Raw genomic sequence first — 27,491 nt, 5'->3', positions numbered from 1 at the left:
ACTTCACCCCCTGTGTCCAGTGCCCTAGGCAAGTCCAGTGTTCGAGACGACTGCGCTACTCCTGTCCGGTTTTCTAGCTCGCTTCCTCTGATTGTCTGGCACAAGCCCACCTCTAACTGTTCAGGTGCTTTCACCTCACTGACTGCCATAGACGTTGCTGATCAGCAGCTGCTCCGTTACGGCAGAGTGACCCAGTAGGTCTGCAGACGTGCCCGTCGTTACAATAGACACCACCCAAAACATATAATCACTGGATCAAAAACCGGGTACGATGCGTACTATTGGGTCACGGTCACACTGGGTCTCCAAGGCCTGACACAGACTATTTTTATAAGGTCCTTACACACAACATAGACATCTCCCGCTATAACATGTGGAGATAACCGTCAAGTTGAGAAACTACAGCTGTGATGTGTCCTGCCCCTCGAAAAAAAATTGCAGGATGTAAGCGAGTCCCAACTAGACCGTCCTGGGAGAAAAGTCCTTCGAAGGAAGTAGAGCAACCTAACTGGAGCAAGTTCAGTTTATCAGGTAGTCATGACCCCTACGCTAAAACTTGTGGGGGGTGGAGCACTGTAGTAGGAGGAAAAAAAATAATTATCTCTTTAAGAGGAGGGTAGAAGAGAAAGGAGGCGCTCCAATAATGTGTTGCACAACAAACTGCCTCCAACATTAAGGCCATGTCTACACGTAGTATAAATACTGTTATTTGCTAGATCTGCCCTAGTCACCTGTAAGTGCTATTATTATCTGCTAGATCTACCCCTGTAAGTGCTATTATTATCTTCTAGATCTACCCCTGTGATCTATCACTGTGATCGTCCTGTCCCGCAGAATAAAAAAGTAACATGTAATTTTCACCGTCCAGTAAACACCGTAAAAACTAAACTCATAAGAAAATGGCGGAACTGCTGTTTTTTTCCAATTCCACCCCATTCTGAATTTTTTCCCAGCTTCCCAGTACATCACACATCATATTAAATACCATCAGAAAGTACATGAAATGAGATTGTCCCGCAATATTATATATATACACACTACCGTTCAAAAGTTTAGGGTCACTTAGAAATTTCCTTATTTTTGAAAGAAAAGCACAGGTTTTTTCAATGAAGATAACATTAAATTAATCAGAAATACACTCTATACATTGTTAATGTGGTAAATGACTATTCTAGCTGCAAACGTCTGGTTTTTAATGCAATATCTACATAGGTGTCTAGCGGCCCATTTCCAGCAACCATCACTCCAGTGTTCTAATGGTACATTGTGTTTGCTAACTCGGTTAGAAGGCTAATGGATGATTAGAAAACACTTGAAAACCCTTGTGCAATTATGTTAGCACCGCTGTAAACAGTTTTGCTGTTTAGAGGAGCTATAAAACTGACCTTCCTTTGAGCTAGTTGAGAATCTGGAGCATTACATTTGTGGGTTCGATTAAACTCTCAAAATGGCTATTCTTGTTCTGAGAAATGAAGGCTATTCCATGCGAGAAATTGCCAAGAAACGGAAGATTTCCTACAACGGTGTGTACTACTCCCTTCAGAGGACAGCACAAACAGGCTCTAACCAGAGTAGAAAGAGAAGTGCGAGGCCCCGCTGCACAACTGAGCAACAAGACAAGTACATTAGAGTCTCTAGTTTGAGAAATAGACGCCTCACAGGTCCTCAACTGGCAGCTTCATTAAATAGTACCCGCAAAACGCCAGTGTCAACGTCTACAGTGAAGAGGCGACTCCGGGATGCTGGCCTTCAGGGCAGAGTGGCAAAGAAAAAGCCATATCTGATACTGGCTAATAAAAGGAAAAGATTAATATGGGCAAAATCACACAGACATTGGACAGAGGAAGATTGGAAAGTGTTATGGACAGACGAATCGAAGTTTGAGGTATTTGGATCACACAGAAGAACATTTGTGAGACGCAGAACAACTGAAAAGATGCTGGAAGAGTGCCTGACGCCATCTGTCAAGCATGGTGGAGGTAATGTGATGGTCTGGGGTTGCTTTGGTGCTGGTAAAGTGGGAGATTTGTACAAGGTAAAAGGGATTTTGAATAAGGAAGGCTATGACTCCATTTTGCAACGCCATGCCATACCCTGTGGACAGCGCCTGATTGGAGCCAATTTCATCCTACAACAGGACAATGACCCAAAGCACACCTCCAAATGATGCAAGAACTATTTAGGGAAGAAGCAGGCAGCTGGTATTCTATCTGTAATGGAGTGGCCAGCGCAGTCACCAGATCTCAACCCCATAGAGCTGTTGTGGGAGCAGCTTGACCGTATGGTGCGCAAGAAGTGCCCATCAAGCCAATCCAACTTGTGGGAGGGGCTTCTGGAAGCATGGGGGGAAATTTCTCCCGATTACCTCAGCAAATTAACCGCTAGAATGCCAAAGGTCCGAAATGCTGTAATTGCTGCAAATGGAGCATTCCAAGACCAAAGCAAAGTCTGAAGGAGAAAATTATTATTTCAAATAAAAATCATTATTTCTAACCTTGTCAATGTCTTGACTATATTTTCTAGTCATTTTGCAACTCATTTGATAAATATAAGTGTGAGTTTTCATGGAAAACACAAAATTGTCTGGGTGACCCCAAACTTTTGAACGGTAGTGTACGTAGAGTGGAAATCTACACTAAAACATTCTTGTATGTGAATATCTTTATTTGGAGTCCACTTTAACATAGGGCGTATTTGGAATATTGTAATTGTTTTATTTTATTATTAGAATCATTTTCCATGGAGCGATACACCGCAAAACACCGCGACCCCTGCCCGCCCCCCCCCCCATTTTTCGGGAATTTGAAATGTGTAACTCCCTTACCTGACGCTCATTCCCAGCACCTAGAATCGTATTGTCAAATTAAATTCTCTGTTCTAATGAAAAAAAAAAATCTCTCAGGCCCCATGCACACTACCGTAGATCTTATCCGTAGTTACGGACCCATTCATTTCTATGGCCGACTGACCCCTTCCTGTATTTTTACGGGAAGGTGTCCGGGCCGTAGAAAGCTTCTGAAAAAATAGGACGTCCTATTTTTTAATTTTATGGACTGAGCTCCCATACATTATAAAGGGAGCACGATTGGATGGATCAAGCACATGTGACTCATGTGGCGCACCCTCTTCCGTTTTTTTTTTTTTGTCTAAAACCATGGCCAGATGGTAGTCTATTGTAAAATCTGAGAATGGCTGTGTACCTGGCATTTTTAGGGTAAGGATCCACAATACTGATGCAATGTGTTCCGTAATGTGTCAGTGTTGCGGATCCGTATTATGCACGTTTACAAATACTTTTGCGAGAAACTGGCCCATATAGTTTTTGATGTTATTATGTGAAGGTTTTTTCTCATTTCCCTCGTATCTGTATAGTGCCTGGTACACTTCCAGGAAGGAAAATCTGTACATCAAGCTCTGTGCAGAGACTGAACAAGCGTGGAGAATTATGAATACAGCTCTGGAGTATAATACAGGTTATAACTCCGGATCAGTAATGTATTTAAAGTGGTTGTCCACTACCGGACAACTGATGACGTATCTGGTGGATAGGTAATCAGTACATGATCTGTGGGGGTCCGACACCCAGACCCTGCACCATTAAGCTGCTCCGGATGCCTACAGGCACCGGATGGAAGCAGTTGGCTCCGGCCATGGAACAGTGGCCAAGCTGCAGTAGTCAATTGAATAGGAGCAGAGCTGTAGTTCTCACTCCGTACGTCTCATAATGGGCAATAACACCCAGTGTCCGCAGGCCACCAGAGCGGCTGATCGGTGGGGTGTCGGACCCACACAGATGATATATCTGGTAGTGGACAACCCTTTAACAGAGTTAGTGAACTTTTAATGTAGATAAAGGCCCGTTTCACACCAGGGGCATATTTTTACACTTCAATTATAGCCACAAATCAGCCTGGCCCCAGGTCTAATGACCCACACCAACATCATCATAAAGATCGGATGCCCTCGTTCGGGTCATTAGTCCTCCAGTCGGACAAGGATTCATGGCCATATTACGCTAGTGTGAAACTGGCCTAAATCTATAAGTAAAGTGGTGTTCAAAGGTGGACTAATCGTAGCGTGTTTATGGACAAGTAATGGAAACTCTGGACCTGCGAGAGGAAACACGACCTGGAGAGAGTGCTTATATGCACTGATATGAGCGGCTTTCTACCTATAGGGATACATGATGCTATAGGATGAACTGGACCTAAAATAAAAAAAGTTTCGTTTTTGTTTTACAGGCCAAAGTCAGAACAAATTTGGAATTGTCCAATGGCCATGGCTCAAATACATCTGGAAGCCTTCAGACTATTTAAAGGGAAACTTCACTTATTAATTTTACTCACATTTATACAGTGGAATGTTGTACTGTCTGTTCATAAGTAAATTTCTTTCTTTAAAGGGAATATATTTTTTTATTTTATTTAAACTGTTAGTCAATAAAGGATTACACATTGTTCTAATTTTTTTAATTTTTTCACAAGTCAGGAAATATTATAAATTAGATTCTTATTTATAACATTTCCATGTGCTGGTCACTAGAGGGAGCAATTCCCAAAATTGCAGCATTGCAATGTGGTAACGCAACCTCATTGCTTTTTGCTGCAAATTTGGTGTAGACACACACGCTCTAGTGTCCTCACACAATCCCCCCTCCTTTATTCTGGCTAGTGCCAGGAGAAGGAGGTGGTTGAATGTTCAAACCTCCTACACTGTGTGCCGCCATTTTTGGAGCGAATGCACAGTGTAGGAGGATTAGATACAGTGTAATTACACAGTATAACACGAACATACACAAACATGACTTACCTGCTCCTGCTGCCGCCGCTGCCTCCGCTCCTAGTACTTGCTTCTGAACATATGGACGGAAGCCGCGACCGGAAGTAGTCATCTTACTGTCCGGCCGCGGCTTCCGGTCCACATGAAAATGGCGCCATATGTCGCTCGGCCGAAGACCTTCCTTTTGGACTGTGTGGGAGCGGCGCATGCGCCGTTCCCACACAGACGGCGTACGCTATAGTGAATGGAACGGCTCCTGTTTGCATTCACTATGGGGATGTATGTGCCGTATTCCATCTCTGTATGTGTCGTTAATCGACACATACAGAGATGAAAAAAAAAATGCCAGCCCCATAGAGGAGTAAAAGAAAGAAAAAAAAAAAAAAAGTAAAACACGAAAACACAAATAAAATTTATTTTGATAACATACTAAAAGCAAAAACATATAAAAACATTTTTTTTTCGTGGCACCTTCCCTTTAAATATCTTGTACTCCATTCTAAAGCTAAATTTAGAATTCTGCAGGTTTCCCATTATTACAGAGCAGTGCATTGTGGTGACTCAGATGAGTTAGAGCTCTGCTTTTAGTTCACATGACTGACAGCAGGGTGGAGCTAAACCGCTGTCTGTTTCCAAGGGCAACCAGCATAGTATTGAGAGTTCTGTAGATAAAGGCTTTTTATATAGTCAGGCTGGTTGATTATCCTACATAAGTTCATCTAGTTTAAAATCAGGGTGGCCAACCATTCAGTGATACCGTTCTGTGCATACCCCAGCCGTCTCCGGCATCTTTGGGAACACCTCTCTTTTCAGCACTCGAGATTAGGTGGCTGGACATGAGCAGTGTTCAGTACTCAGCAGTTTCGGCAACTTTCATAAACTAGAATGGAGAGAGCCACACTTTTAAGTATAAACTCCACTCCTACTCTCCGGAGGGCCGAGTGTGGGAGTAAAGGACCCCCATTGGAAGTCTCAGAAATAAAACCCAACCTTTTAGACAATTATGGTATATACTGTTATGGTATACTGAAATACCCCTTTAAATTTTATGTGGCCCCCCCCCCCCCCCGCAAACTTCTCATGGCCGACAGTCCGCAGCTTTCAGCTGCATCGCTGGGTCTCCTAAGTGACCCAACAATGCAGCACCAGCAGCCGGGGGCGTCACTAAGGCTGGGTTCACACACCCTATTTACGGACGTAATTCGGTCGTTTTAGCATTGAATTACGTCGGAAAATGCGGCTCAAAAGCATTGGCAAACATCTGCCCATTCATTTGAATGGGTCTTACGATGTTCTGTGCCGACGGTCATTTTTTTTTACGCGCCGCTGTCAAAAAGCGGCGCGTAAAAAAAAGACGCCCGCGTCAAAGAAGTGCCTGTCACTTCTTCAGACGTAAATGGAGCCGTTTTCCATGGACTCCATAGAAAAACAGCTCCAATTACGTCCGTAATGGACGCAGCGAAAGACGCCTGCACATGCCATTACGGCTGAAATTACGGTGCTGTTTTCTCCTGAAAACAGCACCGTAATTTCAGGCGTAACAGACGCTGCCGTGTGAACATACCCTCAGGGCTTAAAATGTCAGGGAAATAGCCCCAATACATATGTGTCCGCCCAAAAAAAAGTGTGTATATGAGACAGCATTGCATATCTATAGCACTACGACCCTATAAACTATGGATAGGATTAGATACAGTGGCTCAGCAGACAGTATCACACATGATAGTATTAGATACAGTGGCTCAGAAGGCAGTATCACACATGATCGGATTAGATATAGCGCCCAGCAGACAGTATCACACAAGATACGATTAGATACAGGGCCCAGCAGACAGTATCACACATTATTGGATTAGATACACAGCTCAGCAGACAGTATCACACATGATTGGATTAGATACAGGGCCCAGCAGACAGTATCACACATTATTGGATTAGATACACAGCTCAGCAGACAGTATCACACATGATTGGATTAGATACAGGGCCCAGCTCGCTGACATTGCGGCTCCAGCGCTGGACCCAGGATAGGTAAGCATAATAATTTTGCTTCTTTATGTGTTACTGATTATTTTTGTGTGTTTGTGTTTTTTTACAGGTTCGGTTGTTGGACTTCGGATTCGAGGACTTCAATGACAGGGTTTTTTTAATTCTCAATAAAATGGTTAATGAGGGTTGTTTTTTTATTTCAATAAAATATTTTTTCTATGTGCTTGTATCTTTTTAAACTTTATTATCACCACCTTAGTAATGGCCGCTGGCTGATTGACAACCTCCATTACTAAGGCGAGGCTTAATGTTAGCCGGTGCAGAGGCTACACTAACCCTCATTATTACCCCGGTACCCACCACCACCAGGGGTACTGGGAAGAGCCGGGTACGAACTAGTACCCGACCGTCTGTAGTGACGGGCAGGCACCGGGGTGGCCGCAGGCTGGTAGTATTAGGCTGGGGGAAGGCCAAAAACAGTGGCCCTTCCCACCCTTGTAATGCTGCCTGCTGCTGCTGTGTTGCATCTGGCTGGTTATGAAAATTGGAGGGGACCCCACATCGTTCTTTCCAATTATTTTTTATTTAATTTTTTTTAAAATGACGTCCCACCCATTTTTCATAACCAGCCAGATACAATAAAGCAGCAGCAGCCTAGCATCACCAGGGTAGGAAGGGCCACTGTTTTTGGCCTTTCCTCTCCTGATAATACCAGCCTGCGGCCACCCCAGTGGCCGACCATCACTACAGATGGTCAGGTACTGGATCGTACCCGGCTCTTCCCAGCACCCCTGGTGGCGGTGGGTACCGGGGTAATAATGGGGGTTAGTGTTAGCCTCTGCATCGGCTAACACTAAGCCCCGCCTTAGCAATGGATGCTGTCAATCAGCCGGCGGCCATTACTAAGGCGGTAGTAATATAGTTAAAAAAAACAACACAAAGACATAGAAAAAATATTTTATTGAAATAAAAAAAAAAAAAACACACAACCCTCATTAACCATTTTATTGATAATAAAAAAAAAGCCGTCATCGAAGTAGTCCAGGAAACCGACGTAGTCCAACGACCGAACCTGTAAGAAAACACACAAGAAAAACAATTAGTAACACATGTGTTAGGCTTAGATACAGGGCCCATGTGTGATACTGTCTGTGGGACCCTGTATCTAAGCCTACCACAACGTAGGCTTAGATGCAGGGTCCAGCAGACAGTAATCTTATACAGTATAAGATTACTGTGTGCTGGGGCCCTGTATCTAAACCTACAGTGTGGTAGGCTTATATACAGGGCCCATCAGACAGGCTCACACATGGGCCATGTATCTAAGCCTACCATGTGATTGGCTTAGATACAGGGCCCAGCAGACAGGATCACACAATCTGTTGTACAGTCCCTAAACATTGATGGCCTATCCTCAGGATAGGCCATCAATAGCTGATGTGTCTCTCGGGACCCGCAAATCAGCTGTTTTGAAGGGGCCGCAGCACTCGTACGAGAGCTGCTTCCCCTTCATTTCACTACTCGCCCACACTGTGAATCGCCGACACGAATTCACAGTGTGACCGGAATGAAGTGACAGGAATGAAGGGGAGCAGCTGTCGTTCAAAACAGCTGATTGGCGGGTCCCGGGAGTCGGACCCCGCCAGTCAGGGCTAACCTTACCTTCCTCTTCGGCCGCGGCGGGAGTTCTGTCGTCTCGATGCTGTGCGCGGCGCATAGCGCTGTGACGTCATGCGCTGCGCACAGCGCTTGACGTCAGGACCTTCGCTGCGATCCGGAACCATGAAGGTAAGTAAAGTATGTTACTATAGTAACAGGGGCCCGCGGCCCGAGTTACTATAGTAACTTTTTATTGATGTGGTGCGGGGGGCCGTTGGCCCCCCGGCTTCGGGGCCCGGTCGCAATTGCGACCGCTGCGACCCCTATAGCTACGCCAGTGGAGTGGTGCCACCGGACAATGGTAGGTCAAACAGCAGGATTATAGGTTGGACCCATGTCTTTATTTCAACCTGATCAGCTATGTAATGTGGCCCTCGCACTAAAAAAGGGCTGTGTTAAAATATAAAGGTATATTTATGCAAAAAAATTACCATGTAGACAAACTAAGCCCCTCCCATGAGGAACAAAGCAACACAATTGTGGTAGGAACAAGGAAGAATTCTGTAGCTCCTAATAAAGTAATTTTATGGTTGTGTGAATGGAAGCAGAGGATTTATTAATGTCATTATATATCTTTATATGGGTTGGAGCTCTGTTATTCAGACCTCTGTTTCCCTTTACACAGCCATAGAGCTAGATGACAATTATGGCTGCCGTCCGCCACCACTAGGGGAAGCTGCTTATAATTTATACAGTTCTCAATTTTGTAGACATTAATCTCCCCCTAGTAAAACACTCAGGATATCATGTACATACATTGTCCCATTAACAATATGTATCACCTATTTCACAGGTGATACATTTTTAGATCTTTTGGGCTTGACCTCTGGGACCCCCACCATTCGCTAGAACAAGGAGCCCTAAAGTTATAATAACATTCTCATTGATGACACATGCCAATGGTAAAAAGCCTGTTTTATTACAAGATGGAAGAGAGGGCAAAGGGGGGAAAATAAAACTATATACAAAATAAAATTTTTAAAAAATGCACATACATACATATTTATACATGGGGGAAAAAAGTAACGGGAGGCGGCCCCGGTGTGCAGATGCTTGGGGCTTCTCTTGTCTTTTGGAAATAGTGCATTTTCTACAGAACAGACTCTCCACAGTGTAGAGGGACAACCACAGGCCAGAGAGAATGTCTTTCCACAACTGTCCACTAGGGGGGTCTCCTTCCTGCCAGGTCCATTTATACGGAAGAGGCATGCGCGTTACGGGGGATTGGGGAAATACTCCAATGTTTTGTTAGAAACCAATCCGTGATAGTGTAGGTTTTTTCTTTTAAATAGGTATATAACTATACATATATTTATATATATATTTATATTTAATTTATTAAGCTAACATGCTTTGCGTTTTTGTGGTTTTTTTTTTCTTCCAAAAAATAACAATTCCAGTTTGTTTTTTATTTTTCCCTCCATGTCAGTTCTTGTCTTTTTTTTTTTATTTTGATCACAGTCCAAGTTTTGGCTGTTCAGTAAAAGCCTCAACTGTAAAGTGCCCATGTCCTTAGCCGACTGCCATGTTTGCGTAGCTTCATGCTGTACTGCCGACCTCTTGAATACAATTCTGGACAGACAAGACTTTGAACAGTAGTGGTAGAGACCCTAGAGATTTTTCTTTTTTCTTTTTTGGCGTCTATGCACAAGGTTAAAGGCCCACGGTAAAATTTAAAGCATCATCGAGTGGATCTGTAAGACCTAAAAAAGAATTTTTATTTAAAACTTATTTAAGGGATTTCTAAAACAGTGCCACACCTGTCCACAGGTTATGTGTAGTATTGCAGTCAATCGCATCAATAGAGTTGAGCCGCAATACCAGACAATTTGTGGAAGAAAGCAGCCAGGTTTTTCGAATACCATAAAACCCCTTAAAAATTCCTTAACCCTAACCCGAGGGGGAAGATCCACCTGGATCTGAAAATACTTCAATGTAGTACCTGCCCCAATGCATCATGGTCAAGATTGAAAAAAAAAAAAAAATCTTCGTTTTAAGCAAGCTGCCCACCATATGACACCCACAAAGACCACCAAAGAAGGATCTACTTACTATCTCGATGGATGGACACTGACATGCTGTTTTTCACAAAGAAGAGAGAACTACTATTAACATTGGAGACGTGGTCTATTTCTGGTTGCTTTTCCTCATCCACCAGTGGATCAAGCTCCTGAGATGCGTCTTCAGTGGATTTATCTTTCAGAGACCTTAAGAGCTCCTGATGTGCCGACTCCACCTCCTGATAATGAGAGATTGCATAAGTATACTACATTTTTCATTTTTTTTTGGTGGGGCTGTGGCTAGAATCACTAGGAGGAACCCCGCCCATGAGGAGCTTTGGTGTAACGGCTAGCATTCTTCTCGAATACTGACTCACCCTTAAACTAGAGAAGCCGATTTAGAATCCATGTTTTAAATTCACCAAAAATTTTCATTTGATTAAATATGTGGAACGGTATGATGAAGACGAGTATGGAGCTAATCCAGGAGTGACATCATAGAACTTTAAAACTGAACTACCAACTATCAGCAGATGACAGGATTGTTTTTGGTCAGGATGGAAAATTTGGCTTGAGGAGTGATGACCATGGAGGGGCTGAATGGTTCGCTCCCATCGGATTTGATACTCAAAAAACAGATCAATGGTCATGGTCAGATAAGTTTTTTTACCCAGAGCTTGACCAACTAGTTGAGTGCAAGTATCTGCTCAATGTTTGGTTCAGTTCCCTCAGTACTTGTTTAAGCTATGAAAATCCAGATGTGACAGACCAGCAGGTTTTGTGTAATCCTGCCTCAATACCCAACCTGGTTCTTAGTTTGGAAATGGACAATAGTACAGCTATAGAGCTCGATGGAGTCATGTATTATTTCCATTGGTGGGGTCAATCATACCACACCTACAGTTGACTATTTGGTGGAGGCTTCATCTCACCTGTAACCTGTGTAATTTGGCCGTTAGCTGTTCAATTGTTTTGAAGATCGTATCAACATCTTGGATAACCAAATTAGGTGGCAAATCAGAGCCAGATGCTTCACTTTCTATACTTCGAGCCGAAAGGTTATTTTCTGAAATATTGGCCAATATAGGCACAATTGGGCTTCCTTCTGATTCTCTGTACCTACTCGATTCTGAAGGTTTTTGGGGCTCTTCCGCAGGGGCAGGCAATGTCGGTACAGTGGGCATGACTACATAAAACAAATTTCCTATTAGGTGGAGTGGAGAGAAAACAAAAAGTTATGGAAAGGCGAATTGTAGCATCATAAAAACATTGAGTTCATGCAATCACTGTTTTACATTGGTGAGGAGTCATCTGCCCAAAAAAGTCTAATATCTAAGCAAGGGGTTGTTAGACAAGACTTCATCTCCACTCGTGACAAATGGTTATGGGTATTCAAACCAATGGATTAGAAGATTAGACTGGTCTGAACTTTTTGTACATTCAATCACAGATGTTAATATGCAAGAAACATGAGGGTTAGGAGGTCCAGAGACCTCGAGGGGGATGTGGAAGCAAGTTAAAAAACAAAATCAAATGAGCTAGCTGGATGAGCAAAAGGTTACGAGGCATCACCCTTGACCGAGAACCACATTAGAGAAGATCAATCATTTTGGACTCAAATGACAATGTGTGAGGAACATCTCCAATCAGACCTCATCTATAACATATCACAATATTGAGAAGAACACAATGAAGGTGGGATGACTTAAGTTTACCTAAAGCCTTCATGAACACTTCACATTTTACAAGCAATTTTCTCACGTTGAGAGGGAAGAAGAATGAAACTTCTGGAAAGCAAATCTTTCGAGCCTTAGCGTAGTTCGGAGGAGACGCATGGAACTTTATTGAAAAGCATGGGGACAACCTGGTAATGAGTGGGATATATAAAATAGTTTCCCACCATGGACCAGTAACTATAGAAGACGAAAAATGGCAGGGTCATCAACCTAGCCTTCACAAAAGAACCAACAGACCACGTACCAATATCTCTGGAGGACAACATCAGATGGTTCATGACCCATCATCGCGAGGGCAAATCCCATTTACCATTTCAACCATCAATATGTTCTCGAAGTTGCCTCCAGAATCCTCCTCAATTCCCTTCCACCTACAGCCCTGTCCTCTCAAACGATTGTACAGATTAATGTGCCAAGATCAGCACAATCATCTCCTGACAGACTCTGTGCTGCTGGGGAACTACATAAATCATACTGTTTCGAGATGTAAACCACGTATATGTGCATTCGTTTCGACTCTTGATTCTTCTAGTCAAATACATATTATCGTGTAAACTATGTTATGAGATTTGATTCGGTGACATCTTGATAGCGTATAAAAAATAATAACCCTAACCAACAAGGCAAAAGATGTATATAAACCACACCACCTCCCAAAAAAACAAAACCACCACCTAAAATAGTTATCAAATTACCCTCATTCAAATATATATGATGTAGGGGAGAAATATTAGACCTGGAATATGGAGGTAAAAAGTTGATTGGGTGAGAACAACATATAAGACACCCATTGAAATTTTTAAAGAAGTCTCATTCGAGGGAATTTCTTTTTTAACATTGGATATAAACCTAGATCCTAAAGCCGTATGAGATCACGACGGTATAAAAATAAAATTAATTTTAACTAGAGGGGCACGTTAGATGGTCATCATCCACCAGGGACCTTCGCAAAAATGGGTGTCAACTCAACAGAGAAAAGCTTGTTCAACCATCTATCCCAGGAATGCAGAGAAGATACTGTACCTAAAAAAATTGTAATTTAAGAACCGTGACCACCCTGCCGTTTGCTTACATGGGATGGAATCGGGGGGCGTAATGGCTGAACACAAGCCTTGCGGCCCAGCATTCAAAGTCTCCTCAAAATATATATCCAGAAAAAAAGCCCTCCAGGGCATGCCAAAACTGTCCCCATATGCACAAACTCTAGAGACCACAATAGGAGTATGGAGGTCATTAGGTCACCACGGAATATCAAAAGTTTTTGGGATCAAAAAAGTTTTAGACCTATCGTTTTATAGGTGGTTTGCCCATTGTAGCCTCTACTCACATGATGGAGGCCTAGAGCCGGAGCTTGGTTACTCTAGACATGGTGGTCCCAGATACAAGATGTGGGCAACCAGATGTGTCTAAGATATCAGAAGATCCTTCAACAAGAAAATGTTGAAGACAATAGACCATCTAAAACTTACATAGGAAAAAGAACATGTTCCACCCCAACAAGTAGACATGTTCAACCTTATGATCTAAAAGACCAACTTCAATATGTTGACCGTTATACAGATGAGGCAACTTGTACAAAGTCATTTATGTATCAGATTGAGTGTTTTTAGTAATTTGTTTTTATTTTTTTAAGAGAAGGGTGATGCCACTGAGTGCGCAAAATGATGGTGAGAAGATAGACAGCGTTTCATCATCACGTTGATAAGGGCCGACTCCTCCTCTCCTGTCAGTTCTTACAACGCAAAAGAGATTTACCATCTAAAACCGTTCCGCCGCCAGCTTCCTGCAACACTCTTTCTGATTGGCTGCTGTCTGGCAACGGTATGACATCATTACTGCCCACCACCTCAGCTGTGCAGAAGACACCAGAAAAAAAGGGAAAATAAAAGGAAAAAAAAAAAGAGAAAAGAAAAAAGAGAAAATAAAAAGGAAGGGGGAATATGGTGGAAAGACAAAACAAAAATAAACTTTAGAAGGTAAAACAGAAAATCAGCTGAAAGATCGTTAGTGTGCAAATTTGATTAACAATTCTGAGGAAGAATAGTTCATTGCAGACGTTAATTACTAGCCCGTCGGCTTAGAAAGTAATGTCACTAATGGCAATATAGTAAGACGACGCTGAAGAACCGGCAGACACTCCGTCAGACTTACACCCCCAACTCCATCCAAAACCTAATCATTCAGACGTGACTACCGAGGACCCACTGGATCCCCCACTGTAGAGCTTCTCTAGCTGTCCCAGTGATTTAATTACAGGGGTTAACATCCCCGATTATTAATTATTTTTTTTAAATCCTGGACGACCCCTTGTAAGATTTTTATTTTTAACCTGGCAGAGGAAAGAAAAAACAAAAAATCGGTAATCCGTATTCCTTCCATGGCACCGGGACACATCTGCGTCATGGCTTCTGGCCGGATCCCACCGGAACACAATGGCCCGATTGACTTATTATGGAATCCGTTGGGTTCCATGCAACGCTATTCTTCTACTCAAACCTGACGGAATTAGTGGCGAAGCCCCCAACACAAATCTGAACGTAGCCCAAAGTAGTTTTACAGTTGGAGGATCCCACCAATCTTAGCTCCCTGGACCCATGTGTGAGAGGAGAGCGAGAGACTAATGGGGTTAACTGTAGACAAGTTACCATTTGGGTTTTAAAGGGGAGTTAGGCTTTAAATGTAAGTCAACTGATTTACACGTAGGACATATTTTTCTTATCCTGGAATTTATTCCCAATTTTTTAAAAGAGATTAAAAGGGGGCTCTGTCGTGAAATTGTAATGAGAGAAGTCAACAATAACGAACTTTGTAAAATATTGGAGATTCCTATTAAAAAAAGAACAGGACACAAGGAGGTCGAAGACGGTTCAGACATTGAACGAAAGTGAATGGTCTTGTGTACGATTTCTACACCAAGGGGAGGATCGGGGAGGATCGGGCAGGGAGTTGCTGAGAAGAGGATTGGCCATTGGTTAGAAACCATTGACTCTTTTTGGCCTGGCAGGTGGCCCAATTTTTTTAGGCTGGGAGGTGACATTACAGTCTATACAGTCTGATATTTTTGGACTTTCAACTGAACATCAGTCTTCTGCGATCCATGTAATGTCTTCGGTTGGCTATCGCCTTTAGTCTCTCAATTCTTATTATTTCCACGCGTGTCAAAATATCCTGACACTATTAAAAGGGACAGAACACAATGTTTCTCCCTTTTCAACCATTAATATCAAAAGGAAAGCAGAACGCAATAAATTCTTAATGGCTTTTCTTAGACATAATTGCGTGGACAAAGGAAATGTCATCGAGATGGCACCCAAGTGCTGCCGACTAAGTGCCCATACATATTAGATGAAAGTGGGCCAAACCCTTCGATTTAGGCGGGACCGGCTAACTATCTAATGTGTATGGAGGTGTCCAGAAACTCACCCAATAGCAGTTGTTGGGGGAATGAAGAATCCGGCACGTTGAGTTATTCTACTCCCCCCTTTGAAAACACATGCGCACTCGGCCAAGCCCAGCATGCATGTATACGGGGGGGGGGGGGGGGGTCTCAGAAGGAATAGCTGTTAGCCAAATGAGTGGTTGGCCGACAGCTATTTTAACTGTATGGGCACCTTTAGAAGCTATAGTAGCTGGCCTAACACAAGTACAATACACGAGTGGACCTCCTCACATCATGACTTTGGCCGTGTCCTCATTTTCTACAAGACCAGCACCCTCATCTCCTAAATTATTCACAATTTCCTTCACAATGGCAAAATAGTCAAAGTTAAATTTATTCATTATAGTCCCTGGTGTCCATCACCACCAAACAGTAGAACGGACCAGTGGTGGTACCAATTAGTTTGAGCCTCACCTAAAATGTAGATATGTGTTTTTGATGAGGAATTTTTAGATGAACCACTGTATCTTCATCTAGAATTCATATTAAGAACTCATATTTAAGTGGCTAAAGAAAATTGTGTATGGAAAAAGATCGTACAGACGGAATGGACTGTATTACAAAACATCAAGATGAAACTCCACCAAAAGGCCCTTTGCCAAGTTTAATTTACCCCCATAGAGAGCACTTTTCGGCCTACCTTTGAAATCTGCTGCTTGTGTGTGGTAATGGGGTTGTCAAACGACACCCCACTCCCAATCTAAAAATCAGTTATGGAGGCTGTTGAGTCCACCAACATCTGGAGGACATTTCTGGACCCTACTGAGCTACCCGACTACCCTATGCCTACGTTCTAAATGCAGGTGAGGATGAAATCTAAGAAGTCCACAAGGGTGAAGCCCTCAACATCAAATATCATTACCAGGCAACCAGTCAACTTGTGTATGGTAACCTGTGGCACGCATACGCCTCTAAAGAATAAATTTATAGCCCAGATGACCTACACGGAGGCCGTAAGTGCAGTGTTAGTCCTGGTCTTATTGATTGTATCCGAAAAGCAGATATTTTCAGTTCATTTTCGAAGATCTATATCCACGATATCATGACAGAGAAGGTGAAATCATTACTCTTACCTTTTCGCACTACTTTGTACGCTTTATTACTATGGTCCTCAGAAGTAGTTTGTAATGAATCATTCTGGTTCTCAAATTCGGAAATCCCTTTCACATGGCTCTCCGCAAAATCCCAATCACTTGCCTCTCCATCTTTAGAAACTTTCCGCCTGTGCTGGTGAGTGAGGTCCACCACAGCCCTACCGATCTCTGCGACGCTGGAGCGTTGCGATGCCAAGTCTACCCGGTCGACAGCTGAGTTTTCTCTATCTAGAGTCTCTAACACAGAGTCTGTTGCAGTCTCCCATGGGCGTCCAGCTCCACCGGAAACTGAAGGCGTGGGCGTGTGGTCGTCCTCTGGTTCAGCCGAGGTGGCAGATTCATATTCTGAATGTCTCAAGGGGAGAAGACTCCGTAGGATAAGCTGCCGAAGATTCTGGACTAAAGGGAGATCAAGTTCAAGCATGAAGAAGTTCATTTAAGTGTGAAACTGTAATTGTCGGTGAACTTCGCCTACATTACACGGTTATGGAAGTTTTTTAATTTTTTTAGAAGAGGTTACAAAGCAGAGGCTAGAACAGAACATGAAGGTCCTAAACAAGACAAACTAGTCAATATCTCACCATCTTCCAGTGCAGATTCCGCCAAACCCTCACTCACTGATGGCCACTGGTAGGCAAGGTAAATGGGATCAGACTGGTCTTCTGAACCTCCTCCGGCATCCTCCACTTGAGAGGGAAATGGCAATTGAGTGGGGGTTGGTGCTTCATCCTCCTCCAGGCCCTCTGCTTCTTCCAGTAGAACCTCAGGCTTGTGAGAGTTTCCCAGAAACTCCCCCTGATTGTCATCTACATGAACAGATTAGTAGCTTGTTAGGGGGCTGTGGAACCCACATAAGATCTTTTGAATGTTCCTATTGGCACGGAAGGGTACATCTAAAATTTTTGGCTATTCTTTAGAACAGCTTAATATTTGAAACATTTTAGACTGGAAACAGACTCGTAAGACAAGATTTTCTAGTAAAATATACAACTCACCGATTGTGTGGTCCTCGCTGTTGGTTCTCATACTAGCTTCGGACAAAAAGTTCGGGACGCCTGCATCCTGTAACACCGAACTGCAAAATGAAGACAAATTACATTGAGTCAAGGACATTTGGTGGTAAATAAAGTTTTGCTATTTCTTTAAGAGGACGATCCTTTGTTCTTCTTTTTTTCTCTTCTCCACGGTTGACCTTACCTGGTAGAGGGTGTCCTGGAATGGACCACGTTCTGAGTGCTTGGTTTTGTAGAAGTAGGTGGATGTCTGGTGGCACCTTTGGCAGCTTCTTCAAGTAGGTCTTTCCACCTGTTGAACATTTTGACACACTGTATGAATATATCTATCTATCTGTATAGCAAAGAGACCAAAATAAAGACAATATGGAGGATATGTGCTAATAGTACTATATTCTCAGATTTATATGAAGAGAAACCTAATCCGACTTCATAACCTCCTCTAGGGAGACTTACGTGTTTTTTTCAGAAGATGTCATTGCCACCAACTCATAGATCTGGGGCCCAAGTTCAGATGTGCAAATAATGAAGAAGGCTCTCTTATCTGTCAAAGGAAAAACGTTTTATGTAGTATACACAATTGAAAACCCAACGCATACATGATGCAGATAAGTATCTTCTAAATGTTCCTGTATATCCAGCTGAGGAGCACCAAACTCAATACGATTGAGGGTTGAGGACTAAAGGTGCCCATACACATTAGATTAAAGTCAGCCGAACCCATTGATCTTGGCAGGATGGACCAACTATCTAATGTGTATGAGGAATTTCCAATTCTCCCCCAATAGTAGATGTTGGGAAAAGAAGTTATTGGCACACTGGATTTCAACATGCCCCATCCTTTATTCCCGTGTTGGCGAAGTGGTGTATCTGGCAGCGGATTATTCTCGTCTTCCCATGAAGCTGAGCCAAGTGTGCTTGTTTTATGGTGGAGTCGAAAGGAACAGCTGTTGGCCAAAGCAGTGTTTGGCCGACAGTTACCTTACAATATGTATACGGCCACCTCCGGTCAACATATAGGGAGGAAATTTACAGAGGAATATGCTCCAGAATTCGAGCTCAAATTGGGCCAAAATAACCTGCATTCATGCCGTGCACCATATTTATGTGTTGACTCTTTACACGACACTTAATTTTCGAAAAGGTCTACAATAAGGAGCGTGGCTAAGAGAAGTCGCAAAATGCACAGGACTTATTAATGGCGTGCGCCATTCATTTGCCACAAAATATTGCTGTAAAATACACCAGCCAGGAGTTGGCGTAAGGAAAAGTGTTTAACATGTCTATTAAGATTCGCCAAATTTATCATACAGCGCAGTTTTCTCCGGTTTGGTCTACTTTTAGCCCCTCTAGCTTGAAGAGTATTAATAAATCTGCCCTATAGTGATTGTTCTAGTTAGTGGATCTTAAGATCTCCGATCTATAGTGCTACTCGACTGATCTTCATTGGAAGGCGATAGGGTTTACGAACATTTGCATAAAATGGCCAGTATTGAGTCTCAACCCAACATGAAGTGAATGTCTTTAGTGGTCTAACTTCATCCATTGACGCAGTTTCCTCATTTCTTATTGAGTTATTACCTGTGGCTACTGCTCGGACCAGCACGGAGTTCAGCTTGATAACAGGACTGAAGGTCTGCTTGGTATCGGAGGACACCACCGACGTCTTGCTGTGACACTTAAGAACCAGCTTCTCGTCTTGTTTCTGAAGGAGAACCAGAAGATCCTCCAAGAGGAGAACATGAAGATCTGTATGAAGAGAAAGAAGAACCATATACGTTAAGGCAAGAAGTAGTCATGTAAGTTCTAGTACAATGGCTTCTTCTTCTGGATACACTGTAGTAATAGGTCATTGTGTTCTGCTTCGTCTCTTGATATCCTACATCCCCATTAATCTAAGGATGGGGTATTCCCGATTATCACCTACCTCAAGTCATGATCTCCTGGTTTCTCATGAGGTCACCTACATATATTGACCCCATATGTTAACTCATGAGTCTTTTTGCCAACACAGATCCCTTACCAATGGTCTTATCTTTTGTTATCCTCCACGTTAGAGATCCTTCATGGATCATACGCCTCGTTGTGAGGTCCAAGTTCTGTAAAGTAGGAAACATGGTAATTTACATTGTACAATTCCTCGAGTCTATGCCACCGGTTCCCAGCAAAAGTCAATCACAGAGATCGTACCAAGTCTTACTGTACATATTATGGAAATGGCGCAAACCAGGGCGGGTCTAATCTCAAGAGCCAAGTAGTCAAAATGACGTAAAAATTGGCCAAAACCCCGTGCCTAATCCATGCCCTCACTAACATGAGTGGACAATTCATGTCTTACACGAGGACAGCTTACTTATCTCCTGAAATAATCGGTGCTGCTGTGACTCTAGTCAAAATTGACAGTACCGGTAAAATTTTAACCATCAAGTTGTTAGACCTCATTTTCCAGCTGAGATAGTGGTCTGATTATATACACAACCCTATTCACCTTAAACTCTGCAGCCAGTGGGTTATTGCTTCTCTCCAGGGAAGTGGTGTCCAAACGTTTCTGGTATTCCGCCAACCGATATTCATTCTCTCTCTGCTTCACCGACTCATTCACAAATTTTAAGATGTCTCGACACCTATCCCGACACCGACACAGCTTCTCGTATTCTGGTGTGGCAGCTGCAAAGATAAAAGAAGAAGACAATGTGTGAGCTTCATTAGGGATGGGGGTGATGGGTCATTTTTATGAGAAGGGGAGAAATTGACAAGAAATGTGGTGATCGAAAAGAAAACCTAAAAGTTAGAAAGTCGTTATTTCCCTCCGTTATTCCGTTATTTTTCATTTTATTTCCCTCTGCTGACTTTAGATTATGAGAACAATACGTTTGTAGGGAGAGGGCAGGGCTTCTGTTCCTTTGTCTCAAGTTAACCCCACCCCTTTGGTTAAGTCCCTCCCTTTTTTTACATCGCCATCAAAAAATGAAAAAATACCAAGGTGTACAAGGCCCCTGATTCTCTGTGGACACGGCATGGATCTTAATCAACACTTACAATGGTGGCCCTATGACAACACCATAATTGCCGTAGGCAGGAAGTCTTGTCATGGGATCACCACAGCTACTGCCTGTAACGTCAAGCACTGAAAGGTCCTTTGCCTTCCCGATTGGCACATTGAGGTGGGCACTTTAGCGAGTGGCACCATTTGACACAGTTCAGCATTCCCAGGGTATTTTTAAGGATCCATAATATGAGGGAAGCTGCCCCGATGACTGGTCCCCATGATGTACAGTTAATTTGAAAGCAATATCAAGTTTCCAAGGAGTCGAGGAATGTTTTTGCGGTTTTGTTTTTTTTATTCTTACCATCCGTGTGTTTGATAATGTTCTCCAAAAGCAGAGGGTATTTCGTCAATCTCTGCATCTCAGATACGATGAGATCTTTCAGCTGAAGTCTCCGGCACTGAGGGCTGCTTTCTGCTTCCTATAACGTGAACAAAAAGAAAATTCTTGGATCTCGGGAGGCGAAGGGAGCAAGAGGACTGTGACGAATGAAGAAACCTAGAGCTACAGATGACCAAGGAAGAAGATTGAGCCCAGATGGACAGTACCTGCATGAACAGGTTGAACCGAGCCTCTTTACGCTTTTTGATTTTAATAAGGTCCAGGCCGATCGTCTGGCAAGAGCAGAACTTGGCTGTTTCTTGGCACACGTCTTCTCCTGCTGCTCCATCAAACTAAAATGCATTGGAGAAGAAAAACTCAAGTATTTTAAATGGCAAATCCAATAGTTACAATAGCCAATACAGAAGAAGTTTTTAGGAAAAACCAAGAAGGGATCGTCAGAGCTTCGCCCGGCATCACTGATCGTGTAATTGGCCTTATTGGTGCTATTAAAATAATGGTGACAAAAACCCAAGATGTGGCTGTCTAAGAGGATAGTCACCCCCTTCTCCATCTTGCCAACAGTGTTCCAGGAGAACAGGTAAAGCATCTGGGAAGGAGGGAAAATCATGAAACGGCCCTTCAAACTTTCTAATATGAAGGTAAATGTTATGTAGCGTCCTATAAGAAATGAGTAAAGCCTTCAATGCTGCACTTCCCGCACAATTACCTCCAAAACAGCACCCTTAAATACTTATCAAGCAATCCAGAACTGGGTCCTGGCCACCCTCTTTATCTTCCTGTCAGATGGGACCTTGTGGTCCCATGTGCACCACCATCCCTACTACTAATTGTACGTGACACCATCAGATCTCCATAAAAGTTGAAGATCCAGCAGTCTCATCGTCTGGCCATATATTAGCAGAACAGTTTGCTAAGCCAGACAGCGATGACTAGTAAAGATGGAGAGACAGTCTTCGATGTATGGTATGGTCAAATTGCCATCTACTAGATATCAAATCTTCCAAACTCCGGTCACAACTAGGCAATGTTATATTCTATGTAGAAACCTGTTTAGTCATTGTTAATGCTCATCAGTGCCCTCTAGATTTTCAGCAAAAATTCTTACCCGGGACAACATGAGGTCACCAATCTCCTTCACAACTGGTCCTTCCTCTCTGACCCTTTTCATAAGTTCTACTAAATAGTCTGAAAGTAGAAAGAGAGGGGGAGAATGTAAGAAACTCTATGTCTACCTTCATTCCCGTGCAATTCTGGTCAAGAAGTCCTTAGGAGAACAAAAAGTCCTTACTGTGGATCTCAATCAGCTCAGGGAGATTGGGAAACACAAGCATAAGTTCCTCGGTGGACAGAAGGTTCTCCTTGCGCATCCTCTGGTAGAAAATGTGATCAAGAACTCGAAGGACCCGAAGATGAGAGGCCTCTGTCATAAACAGCTCTATGGAGGAGAAAATGACTACAGTCAATAAATGTTCTCATTGACCAACCATGAGGACCAGGTGCAAATCGCAATACATCAATGTTCTCAGTATACCCATATAAATACCCACCATGTATAACTTCCTGGCGTGCCCTCTCCTTTGCAGTAAGATGCTGAGCCACCTCCCTGCCCACGGTGTGTTGCCAGTTCTGGGCGTCCGGTTCGGGATCTGACATATGCCCCAAATCATCTTCTTGTAGGTTGGCAAGCAAGGATTCTCCAGTAAAGATCATATTTGGAGACTCCATACTCCTATAATAGAGACAGTTGACTCAATTCCCCAATGGTAATGGTTCCACTTGGGCCTATTTATCCAAGAGAGACCTAGGACTTCCTATCCACCATTAGAGTAAAGCCTACTTAGTGATCATTATGGTCAATACAGTCCCTGAGGACCTAGTCAACAAAGGAACTTAGCCCCTCTAACCCCTCTCACAGATAATAACCACCATAATGATATTATAAGGTTTCTTGTAATTTTAGGGGGCACAATATGAAGCCACAACCCAACAATTCATCGTCGTCCTTATGGCAGATCCTCTTGGCCGAAGCTGGTGGTTCAAAAAGTGGGTTGTGAAAATATGGCTAAAATAATCAAGCCAATATAGTGCTCAAATCTAATGTACATCGTATTAAAATTCTGTCCAGGAGTACCATCTCAATGACGTGGATGCAGATGGTGGGCTATGTTTCTCCTTCTTAAGACTTCTCTATGGACAAGATACTTACATACGTCAACCCACAAAAGGACAGCACTTTCTCACCTGCGACATAGCTTGGGGGTGTAGGGTGGTGTTGGGTTATCCAGGGACCTGTTACATAAACAGAGTTTGTTAAAAGAATGACTCCTTACTAGATTCAGATGGTCCCTAAAAGGAGAAAATTCCATCCTACCCCTTTTATTTTAAAGGGCAAGAACCAGGGTGACAACAGCTTGAACCTTGTAGACAGATCTGTATCCAACTTCTGATGGGTCTGCAGGAAAGCTACATGGAATTTGAGTGCAGCCCTATGGTGTTAATATTGGAAAGTTCCAACAGATTGAGAGTGTTATCCCATCATAAAAGATACTATAGGCCACTACTTACTGACCAGTGGGGCTCCGGCTTCCGGGACACCACCATATTTAGGTAAGCCTTTGGCTCCTGCAGAGTTTCCCTGTCCAGCAGGTGGGACATGCTGCCCCCAAGAACTGGTGGATATGACGGCGCACAAAGTAGGGTGGATTGGTGCATTTTCCAGTCGTGCAGAAGACTGGCTGATACATTGACATCATTTTAATAACCGGATCGAGAGAACTTCCCCAAACCGGTCAAATCCCACCCCTGGCTTTCAGGGTTCATGTGGGTGCTTCTATACCACTGTAGGCAGTGTCAGACTGGCCCACCAGAGAAACAGAGTATCCTCCGGTGGCCCAGGCTCTAACACAATAATAGACCTTAAAGGCCCAGCAGAAGACAACCCCATTTGGAGCCAAATCACTTGGCACTAGGGTCTGTTTCTTATGGGATGAGTCACAAACGACATATTAGACCTTATTGAGGATACGTCCTGTGTGTACAATGATAACAAAAGGACTATGATGAAATTAAAAGTGGACATGTACATGTTCTACATAGATGGAGGGTGGGCCCTCAGAATCATCTCCTCTGGTGGGCCCAAGGACCCCAATCCTACACTGACTGTAGGAGTGCCTTTTCCCTCTAACCCATTCCAAGTAGACAAAGGAATGACATACAGATGATTGACAAACCAAGAGAGAAGTACGAGAGAACAGGGAAACTTTTCTTTATATTTGCATGCATGTGACAGGGTGACCAAAGACAACTCTCCATAATTTTCAAAATGGCCAACTAGGTCAGCAACTTCCTTTCAAGTTGGAACAGCAGCTCCGGAACACAAACTGCTGCTCTAAAAGGTACAAAACTGTGCAGAATAAGTAGAGGAACACTCCAGAGGTCCAGTTTAAAGGAACAACACTAGTGATAACATTATGGTAAGGTATTGCTATTTAAGCGTTTCCCTAGCATGTTAGGACAGGGTCTCTAGAGTTGAATGTTTCCATGTTAATATTAAACATTGAAGGTCACCTTGTAGACAGGCTAGACGCTGAAGATGATGCGGACTGATGTAGTCTAGTCGCTTCCGCCGCAGCATCCATGTCCACATCACTGCGAGATCGAGGAACGTTGTCAGCTTTGCGGGATTTCTTCAGCTCTTCCCGCCCCTTTAAGCTTTCTGAGCGTCCAAGTTTAACCTCTGACCGTGCACTGTAACCGCATAAAAAAATAAAAGTCTGAGAATCGGTTACATCCGTGATGAAAGACCGCAGTGGCGTACGTAGTAGAGAGGGGGCCCCATAGCCATACTCCATACGAAGGTAATCCTCCATAATGGCCCTGGGTTTTGTCACCCAGGACAGAAGGACTTGGTGTTTGTTCCCCCTCCACATCCTTTTTGTGACCCGTGGGTCTATTCTCTACCCCCTGCTTGGGAGAGTGGGGAGTCCTGAAGAGGTCCCCACCACCCAAAAACAAAGAGAATGAGACCAAGCAGGGCTGGGCCCCCTCTCTCCAAGGGCCCTATAACAGCTGCATAATCTGCCTCTATGGTATATACGCCCTTAAAAGATTCATGGAAAAAAGGGTGGGATTGTGACAACCTAATTTGCTTGTAACAATATCTGGTTATTTGAAGAAGAAAAAAACTTTGCCCCCAAAAAAATAAAAACAAAAATAAACTGTGACTCAGTTTTTAAAAGCAATGGATCAATCCAATTAAAAAGTAGGGAAAAAAAATGGTAAAAAATGTGTCAACTTTTTTTTTTACAAAATTTTTAACAATGAAAAGTCACACACGAGAATTTCAAAAATTTGGCCTGGAAATACATTTCTTTTAATTGACTCGCTTGTACTGACACATACATGACCTCGTCTATACCAACACCGAGGGATTCAGCCTCACACCATATCCGAGCAGGTCATTAATCCTAATCCACCGTTAACAGGCTAATCTAATTATACGCAGAGATCAGACAAACATCCGCTCCCCCAAGGGTAAATTATTATTTCATTACAGACAAAGGATTACATGAGTGGAGAAAAACGTATCACAGGAAGACGAACCATCAAAAAGAGAGACCCAATGAATAGGACACCCGCACACTGCTGCATGGGATTTCAGTTAGAGAATGATGGCCGACATTTAAAGGGTATTGGCCAATAAATCTAAATCAGAACATGGATAAAATTGTTATAAAAACATCCGTAGGGACTATAAAAAAAAAACGTAATTTTTTTTTTCAACGTCTGTATTAAGCAAAGTTTCTCAATTTCAAAAAGATCTAAGCGGGGGCGGGTCTTGTACCTTGCCATAGACTATGAGGGAGGCGGAAAGGAGTGACAACCCCTTTAAGAGCTATTTTGTGGTGCCTATTAAGCACGTTTTGCACCTATTTCTTTTACATCACGGAATATGAAAAATAAATTATGGGTGACTTGCCCTTTAAGTGATCTATATACCTATGTGAGTAATACATGCACATATATAGGCTCAGGCAATGAAATGCTTCATAATAATTTGGGGAGGGTCTTACCTCTGCCATAATTTCCTCTCCAGCCTCTTCTTATCCATCTTTTTGGATAGCCCCCAATAGTCAGGCTCCCCCCTTGCCCCCTTGTCTACATTTTAACCCAGCTGGCCCACGCTTGTTTTTTCATTCTGGGGGCTGCGACAGCACAGAGGCCTTCTCAGCCTGCCTGCGCTTCATGGCAGCATCCAAGCAAAACCTCTATTGATCCCATCTCCGTCCTAATACGAGCAGTAAAAATCAATGGTGCAGCAGACAGGACAGAGCTGGCATATGAGCAGGAGGCCCGCCCCGTTACACGGGCAGAGCAGGCGTCCTGACACCTAAATGACAAGGACAATTGCCAGCTGAAAAAAAAATAAAAATGAATAAATCTCTTGCTGTTTTTCAGGTCCTGCTGCTGCCCGATGCAGCTAAAAACAGCTGCACGTAGGATGGACCGCCGCGTCTGCACAGAGGCTTATAAAAATAGAGGATTGTCTCATGGACGGAATTAGAGACTCATCGATTTAACCTTTCCGAATAAATGTCACATAGACCAGGAACAGAGCGACTGTCTCCATCTACTGCCTAAAAGGTCCACGAGGGCAAAACATTACTCCAACGTAAATATACCACATTACCCAGAAACCTCTTCAGCAAAATGAAGGTTGTAGATTAAGAAATTTAAAAATAGAGTAATAGATTAGGGATTTTTTTAAATTGATGTAATTAAAAGGTAAAGAAATTCCACATTTAGGAGGAAAAAAAAAATAATTAAATTTTTTACATTTTTAGATTAAGGCATCCACTAAATCTTAGAGAAAAATCCATCAATAAATAAAAAATATATAGTAATATAATATAAATTATTTTTATTATTACATATATTTTGTTTTTAATTAATCAAGTCCGATTGGCCAGATTCAAGCTAATAAGAGTTTAAAAAAAATGTATATGTATTTTTGGAAAAAAAAAAATCACCCAATTCAAATATCAACTAACCCTCAGACAAAAAAAAAAAAAGTTCCCACATACCAAGTTTCAACTACAAAATTCAAGCATCCACTAACCATTCTTTAACCACTTCTTGACCGGAAGATTTACCCCGCCCCTTCCTGACCAGGCCCAATTTTAAGTTTTATTCATGTGCCAATTTAAAAGCCAATAATTGTTCTATTATTTTTCCAACCTACATGTATTTGGTCTTGCTTTTCTCAGAACAGATTGGGCTTTCATATCGAGTAAAAAATAAAAATAAAAAAAAATAAGTGATAATTTACTTTAAAATATGGAAGAAAAATGAAAAATAAAAATAAAATAAATTATGAATCATTTTAGGTGA

The 27,491-nt window shown here is 42.7% G+C and overlaps 1 protein-coding gene across 5 annotated transcripts in view; it reads right to left on the bottom strand.

Moving 5' to 3' along the window:
- Nucleotides 1-9,323: 9,323 nt before the first annotated feature.
- Nucleotides 9,324-27,491, bottom strand: part of ARHGEF11 (Rho guanine nucleotide exchange factor 11) — an 83,647-nt gene continuing 65,479 nt past the window's right edge. For 4 of the 5 annotated variants that reach the window (XM_075844072.1, XM_075844074.1, XM_075844073.1 and 1 more), the window contains 19 exons: nucleotides 24,669-24,848; nucleotides 23,343-23,390; nucleotides 22,649-22,830; nucleotides 22,390-22,536; nucleotides 22,207-22,286; nucleotides 21,305-21,430; nucleotides 21,060-21,177; nucleotides 20,198-20,376; nucleotides 19,733-19,808; nucleotides 19,291-19,458; nucleotides 18,166-18,253; nucleotides 17,894-18,001; nucleotides 17,692-17,771; nucleotides 17,278-17,502; nucleotides 16,676-17,095; nucleotides 13,919-14,014; nucleotides 11,360-11,631; nucleotides 10,480-10,666; nucleotides 9,324-10,130 (listed from right to left, as the gene is read on the bottom strand). In XM_075844072.1, coding sequence (XP_075700187.1) covers nucleotides 10,081-10,130; nucleotides 10,480-10,666; nucleotides 11,360-11,631; nucleotides 13,919-14,014; nucleotides 16,676-17,095; nucleotides 17,278-17,502; nucleotides 17,692-17,771; nucleotides 17,894-18,001; nucleotides 18,166-18,253; nucleotides 19,291-19,458; nucleotides 19,733-19,808; nucleotides 20,198-20,376; nucleotides 21,060-21,177; nucleotides 21,305-21,430; nucleotides 22,207-22,286; nucleotides 22,390-22,536; nucleotides 22,649-22,830; nucleotides 23,343-23,390; nucleotides 24,669-24,848 — 2,830 coding nt within the window. In that variant the 3' untranslated portion in view covers nucleotides 9,324-10,080. The remainder of the gene's footprint in view (nucleotides 10,131-10,479; nucleotides 10,667-11,359; nucleotides 11,632-13,918; nucleotides 14,015-16,675; nucleotides 17,096-17,277; nucleotides 17,503-17,691; nucleotides 17,772-17,893; nucleotides 18,002-18,165; nucleotides 18,254-19,290; nucleotides 19,459-19,732; nucleotides 19,809-20,197; nucleotides 20,377-21,059; nucleotides 21,178-21,304; nucleotides 21,431-22,206; nucleotides 22,287-22,389; nucleotides 22,537-22,648; nucleotides 22,831-23,342; nucleotides 23,391-24,668; nucleotides 24,849-27,491) is intronic. The other variant, XM_075844076.1, reaches the window with a different exon arrangement.

This window comes from Rhinoderma darwinii, chromosome 12 (assembly GCF_050947455.1).
Source record: "Rhinoderma darwinii isolate aRhiDar2 chromosome 12, aRhiDar2.hap1, whole genome shotgun sequence".
Lineage (NCBI taxonomy): Eukaryota > Metazoa > Chordata > Amphibia > Anura > Rhinodermatidae > Rhinoderma > Rhinoderma darwinii.
Note: the sequence above shows the minus strand (reverse complement) of the source record. Positions and strands in the feature narration are given on the sequence as shown.